The sequence below is a fragment of the Trachemys scripta genome, chromosome 3 (genome assembly GCF_013100865.1).
Source record: "Trachemys scripta elegans isolate TJP31775 chromosome 3, CAS_Tse_1.0, whole genome shotgun sequence".
Lineage (NCBI taxonomy): Eukaryota > Metazoa > Chordata > Testudines > Emydidae > Trachemys > Trachemys scripta.
In genome coordinates, this window is record NC_048300.1 from 99,499,048 (window position 1) to 99,515,767 (window position 16,720).

General features: G+C 41.6%; 1 protein-coding gene across 4 annotated transcripts in view; it reads right to left on the reverse strand.

Annotated features, from left to right (window-relative positions):
* Positions 1 to 16,720, reverse strand: part of ADGRG6 (adhesion G protein-coupled receptor G6) — a 155,431-nt gene that overhangs the window by 14,781 nt on the left and 123,930 nt on the right. For all 4 annotated transcript variants that reach the window (XM_034765519.1, XM_034765517.1, XM_034765518.1 and 1 more), the window contains 7 exons: positions 15,792 to 15,908; positions 14,624 to 14,669; positions 12,638 to 12,744; positions 6,372 to 6,499; positions 5,518 to 5,786; positions 3,701 to 3,815; positions 1,504 to 1,787 (listed from right to left, as the gene is read on the reverse strand). In XM_034765519.1, the coding sequence (XP_034621410.1) occupies positions 1,504 to 1,787; positions 3,701 to 3,815; positions 5,518 to 5,786; positions 6,372 to 6,499; positions 12,638 to 12,744; positions 14,624 to 14,669; positions 15,792 to 15,908 (1,066 nt within the window). The remainder of the gene's footprint in view (positions 1 to 1,503; positions 1,788 to 3,700; positions 3,816 to 5,517; positions 5,787 to 6,371; positions 6,500 to 12,637; positions 12,745 to 14,623; positions 14,670 to 15,791; positions 15,909 to 16,720) is intronic.

Consider the following 16,720-nt stretch of genomic DNA (forward strand, 5'->3'; position numbering starts at 1 on the left):
GGACTTACACCACAATCTAGTGCATCTTCTGATTAGGAGATATTTCCTGATATATATCCTAAATTTTCCATTGCTCAGTTTCACCTCATTACTCCTAGGTGCATGTCTCCAGCCTCAATGATTTTTGTTAACCTTCTCTGAATTTCCTCAGTTTATCAACTCTTTCTAGTGTGGAGATACCCAGAAATATAAGTAATATTCTAGTTCTAGACAGGCTGGTGTTTTATACAGGATTATCATCTCCCATGTTGTAATGCCTCTGTACAGACAGTCTCAGAGTTAAAACACTGGCATTTTCTGCCACCATACTGCATTACAAGCACATGTTTAATTTGCTATCTGCTTTCATTCCTTGGGTTTATTTTTTCCTCCCCATTTCTTTTTTTTCTTTTGACATTACTGCTTTTAAAGTATGCCTCTCCCACTGAAAAAGATTCCTCGGAGGTTTTGAACTAGGGCTCAGTTCTGCAGGCCCATTGCACAGAAAACGCTGCTGAAGGCAGCGTGACAGAGCACTTGCCGAATCAGACCCTTAACTTGCTTTTTTTCAATCTCATTTTATGTTCTTCCCTACGCTTCCAATCTCTCTAGACCCTGTGTATTACTCATTGATTCATTACAGCAAATACTTCTTTATCCTTAATCAGAAGTAAATCATATCAGAATCTGGGGCGGAAAAATATTTATAACACCAAATATTTCCTTGGGAGGCAAAATATTTAAAACACCAGATTCAAACACCTTTTGGACATTTTGACTCACATTTTACCAATGTTATTTTCTTCCCATGAAAGCTTAGTAAATCTCTTACAGCAGTAAATTTGTTTCATCTGTAGCAGCAGACAGAATGAAATCCACACAGAACAAATGTCAAGTGCTTTTCCATGAAGGAAAGATATTTTGCTGACCTTTGGAAAGATTTATTTTTATCTTTATATTTATTTGTTGGTGGGATGATATGCTCTCTATTAATGATATTCTTATTGATTTTTTTTGTGGGGCAGGGGATTCTCATGCTGGGTGGTGTATGCACAAATTTGCTTGAATTTAAATTATTTTAAATATCAGTGGAATATTTCTATAATTTATGACGTACAATAACTTGATTACAATTTTCCACACCTGAAGGATAAATTATGCTGGAAAAATAACACCCCCAGACCTTCAATAAAGGAAAGAGACCTGAACAGAATGCTGTAATCATTGGCATTTCTTTCAACTGTGAGCAATAGCAAAAGCAGGGCTGGTCGACTTGGAGAACTTTGCAAGCATTAATTAATTAAGCCTTACAACATCCATGTGAGGTAGGCCTTCTTGTTTTACAGATGGGGAGTGAGGCACAGATAGAATTAAGTGTTCCATGTTTATGCAGTGAATTAGTACCAAAGACAGATCCCAAGAAACTTGGTTCCGAATCCCCTGGTCAAATCACTAGAAGCACTCCCTTCCATAACATCAGCAGCTGAATCCTTGCTTGGTTTACTGAAATGGAATTAATCTTACCTTGCAATGAATTGAATATTGCGAAGAGGTACATGAAAGGGAGATGTAAGGGGCCCCATGCAAAAAACGCAAAACCCCATGTCATGCCCAACAGGAAGGTCAGGCTGACCATGCTACGAAGATTCCTCAGGACCTCTTCCCGCAGGGTCCGATTGCTTCTTTTCCCATTCCTCCCGCAGATCTGCACCATCACCACCACGAACATGGCTATGTTCATAAGAAACATAATTCCAAAGTAACCAGCACAAGTCACATAAAAGACAACCTTATCCTTGATCCAGCAGCTGTTTTTAAGAACAAAACAAAAAACAAATCATTCTTAGATACTAATAACTATGCTCCTCTTTAGTTATTTAAATCATTACATGTAAAACTAATCTACATTTGTCTCCACTGCTGTACAGATAAGATTTCTCCTGTGGAACAACCAAAAGCTTTGACCATTTTATTTCTTTATGCAGGGTGAAGCTCCGGGGCATCTGTGAGTAACTAAGGAACACACTGGTATCTTGCCTGGTACCTGAGGGATATACCTACTGTATATAAAATTCATGTTTACCATATAGACGTAGCCTGTGGGAACTACAGTCCCACCATGCAATGCTCTACCATAATCTGAAGTGGCTTCAGGATCAAGATAGAACATTGTGTATTGGTGTAACAAATTGGCAGCATACACATGCTCACAGCTCTCAGATGGTACTGAAACCGGGACCGCCAGCGTAAATACTCAGCTCTCTACTACTTGAGCTTAAGAAAGTAGCAGGCTGGGTGATCTTTGGGGCTAGCCACTAGACAATCATGATCACAGGCACTAGGCCAGGGATCAGTTGCGCCTATGTCGCTCATTCTTTTAGCTGCAAATGGCTGCCTGAGAGAACTGGAATGTTTAACATGAAGTTTTAATGAGAAGATATAATGGCATTTTTTTTCCAATGTGCTGTTTTATCATGCAAGACATTGATAATATGATAAGATACAGTCAGTGAGAAAATAAGCTTCTCTGAGATTGTTTGGGATGTCTACATAAAAATGTGGAAGACAGAAGTGCTAAGTGGCTTACATTGTGAAAAGGCCTTTCATTTACAAAGGAAACATGATTGTTAAGCAACGTCTTCCTCCCTTCCCCCCTAAACAATCTTTCGTTTCCATCAAAAAGTGAAAAATTTAAGACAAAACCAAACACAGTATTGTTATTATGTTTTTAAGCTATGAGTTATTCACTTTCAGCAGCATAGGGATATTTTTTACATGGCTTTTGGTAACATAGGATTTCTTTTGATTTTCTCATAGCTTTTAGAAGGGTTCAGAAGCAAACAATTTAGAACAGAGGTGGGTAAACTTTTTGGCCCGAGGGCCACATCTCGGTATGGAAATTGTATGGCGGGCCATGAATGCTCTCAAAATTGGGGTGTGGGGTGTGGAAAGGGGTGAGGGTTCTGGCTGAGGGTGCGGGCTCTAGGGTGGAGCCAGAAATGAGGAGTTCGGGGTGCGGGAGGGGGCTCTGGGCTGGGGTAGGGGGGTGGGGTGCGGCTCCAGCTGGGGATGTGGGCTCTGGGGTGGGGCTGGGGATGAGGGGTTGGGGGTGCAGAAAGGTGCTCTGGGCTGGGACTGAGGGGTTTGGAGTGTGGGAGGGGGATCAGGGCTGGGGCAGGGGGCTGGGACGCAGGAGGGGATCAGGCTCTGGTTGGCGCTTACCTCAAGCAGTTCCTGGAAGCAGCGGCATGTCCCTCCTCCGGCTCCTACGTGGAGGCGCGGCCAGGCAGCTCCCATTGGCCGCAGTTCCCAGCCAATGGGAGCTGTGGAGGTGGTGCTTGGGGCAGGGGCAGCGTGTGGAGCCCCCTGGCTGCCCCTGTGTAGGAGCCAGAGGGGGGACATGCCGCTGCTTCCAGGAGCTGCACGGAGCCACAGAATGCGCAGAGAGGGGCAAGCCCCCGACCCTGCTCCTGGGCTGAAGCACCAGAGCAGGGCAAGCCCCGGACCCTGCTCCCTGGTGGGAGCTCGAGGGCCGCATTAAAATGTCTGAAGGGCCAGATGCGGCCCCCCCCGTGCTGTAGTTTGCCCACCCCTGATTTAGAAGATATCTTCTTTATCTACAAACTTTATGCGACAATTAATGAGTGCCAGTTTGGCCACTCCCAAATCCTTTGCAAAATGCAAACACAGAACTGTAACAGATTTTTTTTAAATTACTTACAAATCATCTCCTCCTTGCCCGTTAGCATCTCTGCCATATACAACTTTGCCATAGATACGACTTGCCTTTGTATTTGTGCTTGCTAATACAATTGCTACCACTAGCACAGGTAAACCTGTAATACAAGAGAAAGCTATTGTATTTTTGTTTTCAAAACCCAAAGCATCTGAAACTTCCAGACAACACTGCATTACTGATGATCAAAAAAGCTGAAAATGTTTGCAATAGCATAGAGTATCTTGAGGTAGCCATATAACTCTAGATCTGTCCATGACATACCACAGCATGGAAGAAACAGCATGAAATAAATGATTTCTCACAAATTATATAAATGTCAAATCTCCATCTAAGGATCTCAAAATGCTTTACAAGCATTAACAAATTAAAGGATAAATATTATTATTACACATGGGGAAAGTAAAGTAAAAATGTTCAACCCTGGTTACTTAAAGTTAGGCTCCCAAATCCATATATAGGCATGTGAATTAAAGCAGTCTGATTTTTACAGGTGCTGAGCACTAACAAGTTCTATTGAAACCAGTGGGAGCTACAAGTGCACAATCCCTTTAAAAACTGGCCCTCTTTTATTTAGATGCGTAACATTAGACTCCTGGATTTGAAAGTGTTGCTGGAAGCACGGAAAGGTTGAGACTCTAATGATCAGGTTGCAGTGATTTTTCAGAAGGGCCAAGCCCCCAAATCAGGCCACTTATTTAGCTACCTAAATATGGATTTAGGTGCCTAATTGTAGGCACTCGTGTTTGAAAATGTTGGCTTAAATGACTAGCATAAGGTCATATAAGAAGTTCATGGAGAGCTGGAGAACCCACCGTTCCTGGCTCCCAGGCCATCTATCCTTGTATAGAAAAAGAGCTTGTGTATCTTTTATTTCTTCAGCTACAATGTAAAGCTATGCAGTTTGTATTTTTACAAAACTCTATATTCTCTTACATCCTCTATCTAAACCCCTACATAAACAGAAGTTCCATATACTTTTTTCTATATAATATAAAGCAAATGTAGTGCTTGAGAAAGGTGCTGGACTGACAGCTATATTGAAGCCCTCTGTCCACAGAGATACAGCACAAGCAGCATCAGTGTAAGACTCCCATACTATGATGTTTATGTGTCTCATCCCTGTGTTGGAGAAATTACTCCTAAGGGTCAGTTTCACTGACCATTCAATCCTTGTTCTCTCTGCTGAAACTGTCAGTAAGGGTGCCAGTCATGAGGGTTATTTTTACTATATGGAACTTGCCAACTAGGAACTGGACTGTGATCACCACTCTGTTCATGAGGCTAATGGTTTTGTGTTGCTCTGTATTATTTTGAACACAACAGATGCATTCAGGCAGCATGTCTGGCAGAAGCCAAAGGGCCCTGCTATAGAAAAAAATGAAAAGCCTTCTTTCATGAATATTAGTTATTTTTCAGTAATACATTTTACTTGTGGTTGAGGCATTGGACAGAGGCTCAGTAAATCTTGTTTTGATTCCTTTCGACATTTCGTTTAACAATTTAGTGAAGTTTACTAAAACAAACAAAAGAGTACAAAACATAAAAAAAAAAAAAAACTGGAAAAATTTCATTTCACTTTGGCTTAAACATTTTGTTCAACCTGAAATTTTTTCCTCCTGCATTTTTCAGTTTTGCCCCGAACCAAAACAATCAATTATTAACTCAGCTCTAATGTTTATCGAGTGCCTAGCACAATGGGGTTATAACCTCACTTGGGGCCTCTTGGCACTGCTGGAAGGCATAATAATACATCATTTAAAAATATACACTATCTAAGAAATAAATCTTCTCACACATACCCCAGCCAATAATGCAAAATTTCAGTATGTATCGCCGTATGTAGGTGTTGAACACTTTTACTAGAGCAATGTACATGTGGACTGCTTCCAGTCCCATCCACGTAAAGGTGGCCAGAAGGAAAAAGTGCAAAAGGGCTGCAACAGCTATGCAGAGGCCTTCGATGTTGAATGATGCAATCCAACCATCAAGCAGGAAGACCAGGTTGAGAAAGAGCAGGGCTGTGCTCAAGTTCATTAAGATTTTGGAGGGGTAATCTCTTCGTAACTTCCTAGAGAGACAAAAACAGAGGCATATGTTAAGTAGCCAAAATGTACTGAGGTATTTATAGCAGCTGTGGTTACCAATTTACAATTTACAGTTATCCCTGAGCCATTCTGCCATTTCCGTAGGATGTTTTCAGAATTGTTGTATAGATGGCATATCTTCATTTCACTTCCCTTCTCTACTGTCTCCAGCCTGAAAGGGCTGGATTTTTCCTGTTATATTTAGGAACTATGAGGCCTAAATAGGGAGTTTGAAAAAAAGACTGAGCAACATGTTGGTAGATTTTTAAAATATATAAAAGGACACCTTATACCCCTCAAGAAGATTATTTGGGACCAAGACTCCGCTACTTTGCCCAGCCTGAGCAACACAAAGTGGCCAGACTAGGAAGAGAGAATCTGGGCTTGCGCCTCTTTGTAAGAAACATTCCATGTCTAACAGTGGAGCACAGTGGTGTTCAGCCACTTTTTGTGAGACACATGGACATCCCAACCCAATCAAACAAAATATCCTGGCCTCTGGTTAGCTTGTTTATTTATTACAAACAAAATATTTGTTTTGAATTGTTTTTGACAGCACAAATACTTACTCAAAAGCAATATATGTCAGAAGAGTTGCAGCTGAAAATATGGCAGATATCCCACAACCAATGTAGGTGATAAAGGTGAGGACTTTGTTATTTTGTGGATCTATTTGTGAAGCAGTTCCCTGGAGGTCCTACATGAGAGAAGAGGAGGAGGCTTAAGTTGCAGCAAACTCCTTTTTTATGAGCATGACACTGTTTGTTGGTGCAAAGTCAAACAAAAATTCAAGAACATTTAGGCAATATCTATATAATCCCAATGCTAGAGGTTGAGTTTACTGGATATTTAGTATATAGTTGTCACACATCTGACTTCCTTCCCGCATCCCTTGAAAACATTGTGCCATAAGTATTGTTACAGCTGGGATCAGTGGAAAACATTGTGCCATTAGAGGAAGTTACTTACCTGTAACTGGAGGTTCTTCAAGATGTGTGGTCCCTAGCTGTATTCCATTGAGGGATATGCATGTGCACCATGCGCCTGGAGTTGGAGAATTTGAAAAGTAGTGCCCGTTGGTCCACACATATGCCCTGGCTTGCCTAGTGCTCCTGTCCCAGGCGATAAAGAGTGGGGCGGACCAACCGCATTTCTAGTTCCTTCTCCACCATGAATCCAGCAGATCCATAGGAGAGGAGAAGGAGGGTGGGATGTGGAATACAGCTAAGGACTACACATCTCAAAGATCCTCAAGTTACATGTAAGTAACCGCCTCTTCTTCTTTGAGTAATGGTCCCTATTGTATTCCACTGACAGTGATGAACAAGCAGTACCTATGGGGGAAGAGGGTGTGAGGATGAGGATGGAACGGTAGTATGAAGGACCGCCATACCAAAGGAGGAATCCACTGTTGATTATTGCATAGCAAAGATCTGTAGAAAACTCCACATGGCCGCTCTACATATGTCAATGAGCGGCACTTTCTGAAGGGAGACTGAGGTCAAAGCCTGAGCCCTTGTGGAGTGAGCTTGTACCCCTGTAGGGGGAGGTAGACCAGACTGCTAGTAGAAGAGTTTGATACATCCTCAAATCCATTTGGAGATTCTCTGGGTGGAGATGGCCTGTCCCTTGATTCTCTCTGCTATAAAGAGTCTACAGGACTTCCTGATTGGTTTAATTCTCTGCAGTACAGAGCTCGTCGAACATGGAGGGAATGGAGTTGACATTCCTCTGCAGATGCATGTCATTTCAGAAAGAAAACAGGTAAGCGAATGGCTTCATGTATGTGAAATTGAGAAACCACCTTTGGTAAGAACTTGGGGTGTAGTTGTAGAGAGACTTCATCTCTGTGGAAAACCATGAAAGGTGGGTCCGAGATCATAGCACCGACTTAGCCAACTCTTCTCACGGAAGCGGTAGCAACAAGGAAGGCAACTTTCATGGAAAGGAGGGACATAGAGCATGACGCTAAAGGTTGAAAGGGAGTCTTCATTAGCATAGAGAGAACAAAATTCAGGTCCCATTGAGGAGCTATCAGTTGGCGAGAAGGTTCTGATGGCAGTTAGTGGGTGTGTGAAGATAGGGAAACCTTCCACTGGAGGGTGGAATGTGCTAATCGCCACCAGGTGTACTTTCAAAGAATTGAAGGCAACCAGTGCTGGCGATGTGGGCTTTCCTGGAATCTTATGGGGTGCTGGTGCTGGTGGTACTGATGGATTGGTGCTCGGAACTGCTAGATCTCATTGCTTGTGGGTCTTTTTCTCATGTCTATGGGACTTAGGTTGTGCTCTGTCCCCATGCCTCGAACTCGTGGAAAGAGCATCCATCATCTTTGATTTGGAGAAAGACCTAGTCCCATGCTCATAGTTGTGCTTCCTTACCTCCTGACTAGGCCCCGCCATGGGGGTGGTACCTCCGGCACCGGATTTAGACATGGTGCCTGGAGGTGCACTCCTCGCTGAGTAAGGCCGAGGTACTGGGGGAGTTCTCTGGCCTGGTTCTGAGTACAGTCTCATGGCGAGCTCCGTGATGTGCTGCTGGAGGCGAAGAGCTCGGCCTTCTCAGGTGTGGCTGGGGAAGGACTAGCAAATACTGTCCCTGGATGCAGTGTGAGCTTCCCCCAGGCAGGAAAGGCAATGCTGTTGGCTGTCACTGATCAAGAAGGAGTGTAGGCAGAAGGTACAGCGTTTGAAGCCTAGACATAGGCTGGGCATAGTCCGGTACCCGCACATGGGGTAGGGGGTTGAAAATCCGCCAAAGTCTATCTAAACAAGCACTAAAAGAATTGACTAATAAAAACTACAATAAAACTGGTAAAACTACTATAGTCTGGTAAACTACATACAACTATCCTTATCTGAAAGATTGTCAGAGACGAGGACACTGGAAATTCCAACCAGGACCATGCAGTGGTGAGAAGGAACTGGAGATGAGGTCAGTCCACCCTGTCCACCCTGTCCTTTATCACCTCGGACAGAAACATAAGGTGAGCCAGGTACATGAATGGACCAACAGACTCTACTTTTCAAATTTTCTGACTCCGGGTGCATGGTGGGCATGCGTAACCCTCAGTGGAATGCCATAGGAACCATTACTTGAAGTACTGTTACAGCTGGAATCAGCAGATACACGTAGGTAGGGTCCTACCAAATTCACAGTCCATTTTGATCAATTTCATAGCCGGAGGGTTTTAAAATTAGTCAATTTCACTTTTTAAGCTGATTACATCTGAAATTTCACAGTGTTTTAACTGTGGGGACCCAACCCAAAAGGTACTTGGAAGCGGGTACTGATCTCCCCCTCCCCCCCAAGCTTCCATGCAAGGGAAGGACAAGTCCTGCTCCTCCCCAGGGACTTGCAGCTAGAGGTCACCTGGCTGGGACACTTCAAGGAGCAGGGGGAGATCGGACCCACCTACACAAGTCTCCAGCTGCAGGAACCTCTGGTGCTGGGCTCCCCCTGAGAGTGAGAGTGGCCATGCAGGGGAAGGTCAAGTCCTGTCCCTCCCCGGCCCAGATGGGACTTGCAGCTAAGAGCCTCCTGGATGGGGCACTTCCAGCAGCCAGCAGGAGATCAGATTTCATGGGAAAGGACTTATTTCACAGTCCATGACATGTTTTTCACAGCTGTGAAATTGGTAGGGCCCTACACATAGATCTCTGCTGTTCATTATACGACATCACCCAGAATTCAAATAGCCTTTTGTAGAAAAATCAATCATTTGCAATTTTCTCATCCTCTCAACCCCTTTATATTCAGAGGCCCATATGCACCTCTCTTTTACACTGAATGTGTTTAAATTGAATCTGCTGCAGGAAATATAACTGTAAATGTATTTATATTCAAATTGACACCATGCTGGAGAATAGATAAATCAAAGAATTTTCATAACAATAGCTGTGTTTAATACAATCTCCTAAGAGATTGTATTAAATGTGTAGGCATCCATGGAACAAATATTTTACTTTCAAACCAACATTTCAACACAAAAATTAAAAATTAAATGTGAAAATTCTGGGGAATTTTCACCCTTCTTTTCTGGGTTGACAGAAAAATTCTTCCGTTGGCCTAGAGCTGTCTCCACAGGGGCTTAGGCTAGCATAACTGCATCACTCAGTGGTTTGAATTTTTCAAACCGCTGACCGACGTAGTTAAACTGACTTAATTTTCAAGTGTAGACTAGGCCTGAGTATAAGAAACACTACTGCATCTCTGTGATGCAACTGTTAGCAAATGCTCACATTTAATGGAGACTATTCTTTGATAGGCCCTTTACAAAAATAGCTAGCAAATGGGTTTTAAACTCTAAAAATATGCCATTCTTCACAAGGGAAATGCAAGACTTGCATGCAGTTGTCAATTCCTGTGTGTCTGTGTCAGACACTTGTAAGACTGTTTATTTAAATTCAGAGGACATCCTGTGAAAGTAACTAAATATCTGTGTGGAAATTCAAGCAGGATTATTAAAACAGAAAAAGCATGTAAAAAGTATGTAAAAATCTTCCATTGGAACACAGCCAAAATGCAGAAGACTTCCTTCTCACTTCTTAATGCAACAAAAACATTCAGACTAGGAGAAGGGACTCATTGAACATATCCAAAATAATGCTCATTTTTCCCTATAAGCATGAGAAGCTAGAATATAATTAGTCTGCAAAAGGACAAAAAGCCTTATGACATTTTTCCTATTTAAATTCAAGCAAGATGTGAACAAAGCAACTATATTATGAGGCTAAGCGAAGCCAAATTTTAAAATATATGGCTCCCTGGTGCTTTAAATCATCTGCAAGGAAAAGATTTTCCTGTTTCCCCTCATTTTATCTCTTGGTATTTCAAATATTTATAATTTTTCTTTTTAAAATATCCTAGTTAAACTGGTTAAATCAAAACACATGTACCTGCACGAGTAGCAAACATCGTCCCTGGAAGAATATTTCTGGAGCCAAGGAATGTTAATGTTAGAGAGAAAGCCGCAGTACAGCGCAATATTGAGTAAGGTTGCTAAGGATGTGGGAACCCAGAGAAGATGGGGGATTTTGAAAAACCATCAGACTTTCCGAAAAGACTGCATACATTTCATAGCTTCCCCCCTTTTTGTATTTTTTCTTTTAGAAACATTTAGATTCACCCCACTGGTGCAAGGCTATATACAGTTCTGGGGGCAACACCACCCTCACAGGAAGGTAAACCGTGTTTGCTATGAAGCCCTTCCTTGAGGATTCTGCAAAAGAGGCTGTAATGGAGGGTATTGTTCAAGGTGCCAGGGAGAAATGAGTGCTGAAACAGTGCATCCTCCAGTTATCCTGGCTATATCTTCTTCTCACCAGTGCCATCCAATTGGGAGGCTGTACTGCAGGCCCCTGGAAGAGCAGAATTGGCAATTGCTTTGCATCACCACAAGTTCCCTAAGAATGGATTTTTTTCCAGTAGAGGCGTTGCATCCTGGAATATACCGATTTGAGATTAGTACAGCACAAGGCTGAATCAAGCCCATTTACCGAACACAGCAAGTAAAGATTTTTTTCCTAACTACATCGATTAGTTATATCTTTTGACATTAAAAATATAAATATAAATCTCTTCAAATCTGCAACCTGTTGAGTTGCAGGATGGGATTTTGTTGTTGTGCTCTTTGGCCTTGACTTTTCCTCTTCAGTGGCATTTCTACCTGAATGCAGGATATATATTTTCCCCTTTCTTTCTCTCTTCCTAATACTAGGATCCGCTCTCTTTTCTCTCTCTTTGTATCTATTGTTCTACATCAGAGTTTTATTTCTCTCTCTCACCCTCTCTCTAATCCTAGAGTATTTTCTCTTACTTTATCTGCCCTCACAACCCTACATCTTTCTCTTTTTCAGTTTCCAGCTCTCCACCCTAACCCTCTCTGTCTCTATATAACACTGGCTTCCATCACAGTCTGTAAATTCCCCTCTCTTCTGCAATCTTCTCAGCCTCTCTGCAGACAGAGCCATTAATTCTCAGCGTCAGGTTCTCCTTCCCTTGAGCCATCCCGGAAACCCCCTGCCACAGAGGTAGGGACTATTTTCTGGCTGGGTGTTGCACATTGCTTTTCTCCCCCACCCAATTTCCTTTGTATAAATCTGTCTTCTGGAGTCTCATCAAAGGCATTCTGGTCTCGCATGACCCTAAACACCACAAATAATTTTTGTTGGCTTGAGCCCTTAAGAAGAATTACAGCAGTGATGGTTACTTAGGACGTCAGCTGACTAACTCGACCCTCAGATCACCTTTTACTGGAGATGAATAAATTTATACATAAAGTCAAATGATGGTTGTCATTTTAAGTATTTCTTGGAGTGCCTCTCTGCTGATGTCAGAGGTTCAGCAGCAATGAGATGGCAGTTGGGTGGCAATGACCACAAGGCTTCCCTTTGCCTAGTGTTTAATGCATTATGGCTCTGGGGACTCTAGTGTCTTCAGGATCTTATCAATAACATATTTGCTTCAAATATCATTTTTTTCCTGCTTCAGCATTGGCAGGGTCTCTGTTTGGAATCTGGTTTACTTCCACTGGATAATGGCCTTCTTTTGGACCACGTCTGACCACTACCACTCTAGCTCAGAGTTATATTGCAGTCCACAATATATTATTACCCATTATTTGTGTTGTGATAGCACCCCTGGGACTCAGCCAGGAACAAGACTCCTTGTGCTACGTTCTTTTCAGGATTAGCTGTGGGGGAATTTTTATTTTAGGGAAGGTTCCTGTGTAACACTGCAGCTCTGCATCCATGCCTCTGCAGCTCTCCTGCCCCCCAACAAAATCATTACATTGTAGTTTCACATAATCAGCAAACAATGAAGGTTCACTTACCATGAGCACCCCAAAGTGTGTGAGGTGATTGCATAAGCAAACTGTCTCATTTTCATTTGATTCTGCTTGTGCAATGCAGCCTGTGGTGTTCCAGCCACCATTACCATCTACAGAAATCAAGAAATACAGACACTTACAACTGCAAACAAAACCTCTGCACAATTTCTTTGGCAGCCTTCTAGAGTCCCTACATGAAATCCAGTATACTTTCAAGTAGAAAAACTCCACTGAATACATCAAATCCAGTAATATGATATTTATCAATGCAGAATGAAGTATCTGATTTCCTAGAGTTTTTGCCAATGAAATACTTTTACACAGGGGTAGATTAAGCAGATAGTTTGCAGTGGATAGAAGAGAATCTAAGCAATCACCTGGCATAGACTCCTCCTTCTCTCCCCCCCCCCCCCCCGGTTCCTTCAGATTCCATATCCAGCTTAGGTCCTTGTCCAGTTTCTCTCGCCTCTATTTGTAACATTCTCCATTCTCCTGAGCTCTTCTGTCTGCATTTCACTCTTCATCCCCCAACCCCCATGTCAAACAGGAAACCTTCCCCTTGTAAGACCTTTCTCAAACACACCTTTTTACCTGTTTCCCACCCCTGGTTTCCTATCATTCTATTTCTGTCTCAAGGTAGGGAGAGCTGTGCTCAGTAGTGGAGAGGTGAAAACGGATATAAGAAGCTGGCTGCAGCAGGAGGACCTTCCAGGTAAAGGGCTTATCTTTTACAAGGGATAACAAGCCAGAGGATGGGACATGAAAGCATTAAATAACACATTTTAATTGGCCAGCAGCAATCAGCTGAGCTTCCAGCAGTCAGAGTAAAAGCATAGTAAAGGCAAAGCAGGTTTCCTGTAGTGGTGAAGCTACCCGTTCACAGGATCTGGTCTCAGTCCTCCACATATTTTCCCTGGAGATGGTTCTAGCACCATTTTACTTACTGTACATTTCCAAATATCAAAAGCCTGAGCAGATCCTATAAGGTAGGTCAATTTTGTAATATAATGACCCATATTCTATTTCTGAAGCTGGTCTATGGAATACTTAGTTAATGATATCCAGGCTCAAGCTGTTTTGGAGCACTCTAAAACTTGTATTCTTACAGACTCCTGTTCCATGAACCTATCCAAGATGGCTCTTTAGAGGAGGAGGAGCTGGAGGAAGAGCAGCAGCAGGATACAAAAGTTACTAAAGTGTCCCAACAGTCAAAGGAAGCATTATTTTTTGTCATTGCATTAGCAGATTTTTTTCACTCTTCAGTAAGGTAGTATGTCTTCTAAGGGCCTCTGTGCTCAACTCTGAACACACTCCAGTTTTGTGGAGGCCCTGAGCTGCTGACATACAGGCCATTGTCACTGGGGAAGTGGATGTTCAGCCTCTTTTCATATTGTTATTGTAATTTGCTCCCTTTCATGCCTTGTAACCAAGAGGAGCTTGTGGCTCATGATTAGTGATACGAGCTCACAGCTAGCTAGCTCCCATAGTTTTAAAATGAAGATATACACCATCTTTTCCGGATCAATCTTGAGAAAGGATCATTAAAAGGCTGCCCATGCTCCTGACTAGTTACTATTTGATTTGTACAAGTGGGAAAAAAAAGTCAAAAACTGATTGTTTTGAGATACAGACACTTTTGGAAGCTTTGGTATCCAATGTTGAAGCCTGTGGATATACAGTCCAGGCACAAAGCTTATTCGAATTGGGTGCAAAATTCTATTTGTGGATTTCCACTACTGGCTGTCACAAGCAAAAAGTGTTAGGCAGCAAAGCAATAGCATCCCATAGCTTCACCAGTTTCTATTTACTATTTTGTACTGATAAAGAAGAAAGGGGAAAAAACCTACATAACTGCATCTTTGTATTCAACTAAAATGGATTCTGTGTGCCATAAACACTGTCTACCCCGGTGTCAAGTGTGTGATTGATTTAAAAACCAAGACATCTTTATTCCTCACATAAAATAATTGGCAATATTTTTAAACTTACTGTTTTTGTTCATATCCCAGAAGACGCAGGTAGGATTAAGATCCTCCTAAACACATATATACAAATGAACATTTTTATCTATTAAAATATAAATTTGATTAAAATGTACAAACATATCAGGAGTTCCATTACTTAGGTTTTCACACAAAAACTGAAAAGAAATATTATTGTTATTTGGACTGTGGTAGTGTCTACAAATCAGGGCCCCACTATATTAAAAAGACAGTCCTGCCCTAAATCCGGCCCTGATCCTATAAAGATTTATACACGTGCTTAACTTTACACATTGTAAGTAATCTCATTGAAATCAAGCATATGTATGAAGTCTCTGCAAGGTCAGGGCCTAAGTAGAAGTTCTTCTGCTTGTTTGCTTCCTTTGGGGTCTCCCAAGGGACTCTCCGTATAATTGACATCCAATGATGGGTAAAAATCGAAGGAAATAATTTACCGAATCCACTTAGAGGCCATCTAGTCTGACCTGGAGTGGATTTCATAACAAGCAGCTAGTCTAAGCTGAAATATGAAATATTATTTCCTCTTTCCCTTCCCCGAGGTCAATGGTCCCAATTCTCCTCACCTAAAGAGTATGACACTAGTGTGGTCATTGTATTACAACTCCATCGCCTCCAGTGGAGTTTCTCTTGGTTTACAGCAGCATAACTGAGAGCCGAATGAGACCCATATGGGGATTTTTTTAAAAAAACTGATCAATAAAACATGACAAAAGACTGATTTTTCTGGGCTCTCCTTTCCCTTCAGTAATATTGGTCACTTTGTAATGGTTCTTTGTTTCTTTGCACAAAACGAAGAAATAACAAAATTCCTTGAGGTACAATTAATAAAATGCTCTATGTTTGGTCAAAGAATCCACATCAACCTGAAGTTCCCTTGAACAATAAATATTGACACAAATTATCAGTCCATCTGATTAAGTATTAAGTCTTATCAGCATGGAAACTGCAGCAGGACAGGTTGAATTACCTACATTTTAGATCATTATTAAACACTGGATTGTTTGTGTGTTTGTTAACAACTGTGATTTTTTCCTCTCTACTGGAATCTTTCCCCAAACCCAACAAAACCAATGATAATCTTTCTACCACTCATTCTACCACTGCCAGACACAATTTGAAATGTTTTACCTCTGGTTACACCAGTTTTTTCTTACCTGGAATAGGGTATGTTTAATTGTAATTTTGACAGCATCATGAAGGTCCCGGATGGTAACATTTCCAATACTGCATGCCACTACAAAACTGGTTAAATTGGCATTCATTTCTGCATCCTTTGAAGGATTAAAAAATGCAATAAATATTATGAGAGCACTAAATACACTAGCCAGAGAAGATGATTTTATTTTTGCAGTGTGCCAGAATAAACAAACTGTCAGCACTTTTATACTTAAGACCACCCATTATAAGAACATCCTGTTTATAAGATCAAATTACAGCTTTTCCTTTGCTATTTCCGTTATTATCATAAACATACACAAGCACATAATTAAGGGCATATTGTAAGGCAATTTCCATAAACATTTCTCTCTTAAATCACTTTGTTTGATGCCAACCACCGTTCTAGCTCAAACAATGCTTACCGATAACAAGTTGTGATATAATTAGATCATTTCCCTAATCAAGAATGAACTGGAGCTTTTTTATTATATTGACAAAACAGCCTCTGGAAGAGTGAGGTGGATCCTTTTTTTGGCATTACATATAATATTAACATGATCTATTCACTCCCTGCAGAATTATACACTACCTGACAGCAAGTGGCCATGAAGCGACATAAGATGTGAAAAAAAAGTTCTAAGTGACACAATATAGTAAGAGACAATATTTCCAACACAATCCTATTTGGTGGTAATTTCAATAGGAGATGGACTTTATTACTGACATAGTGCTGTTCCTAACCTGCTCTGAAAAGGCATAGAGAGATGAGCCACATTTTTACAAATCTATTTACGTTCACACAACAAAAGGTGACAAGTCTGCCTCTTAGCTTTTAGTACCTGAGCCGAAGCTTGTGGAATGACTCCCACTGATTTCAGTGGGCTTTGGATCAGCCACTTAGTAAAAAAATTGGAGGCTAGACTTC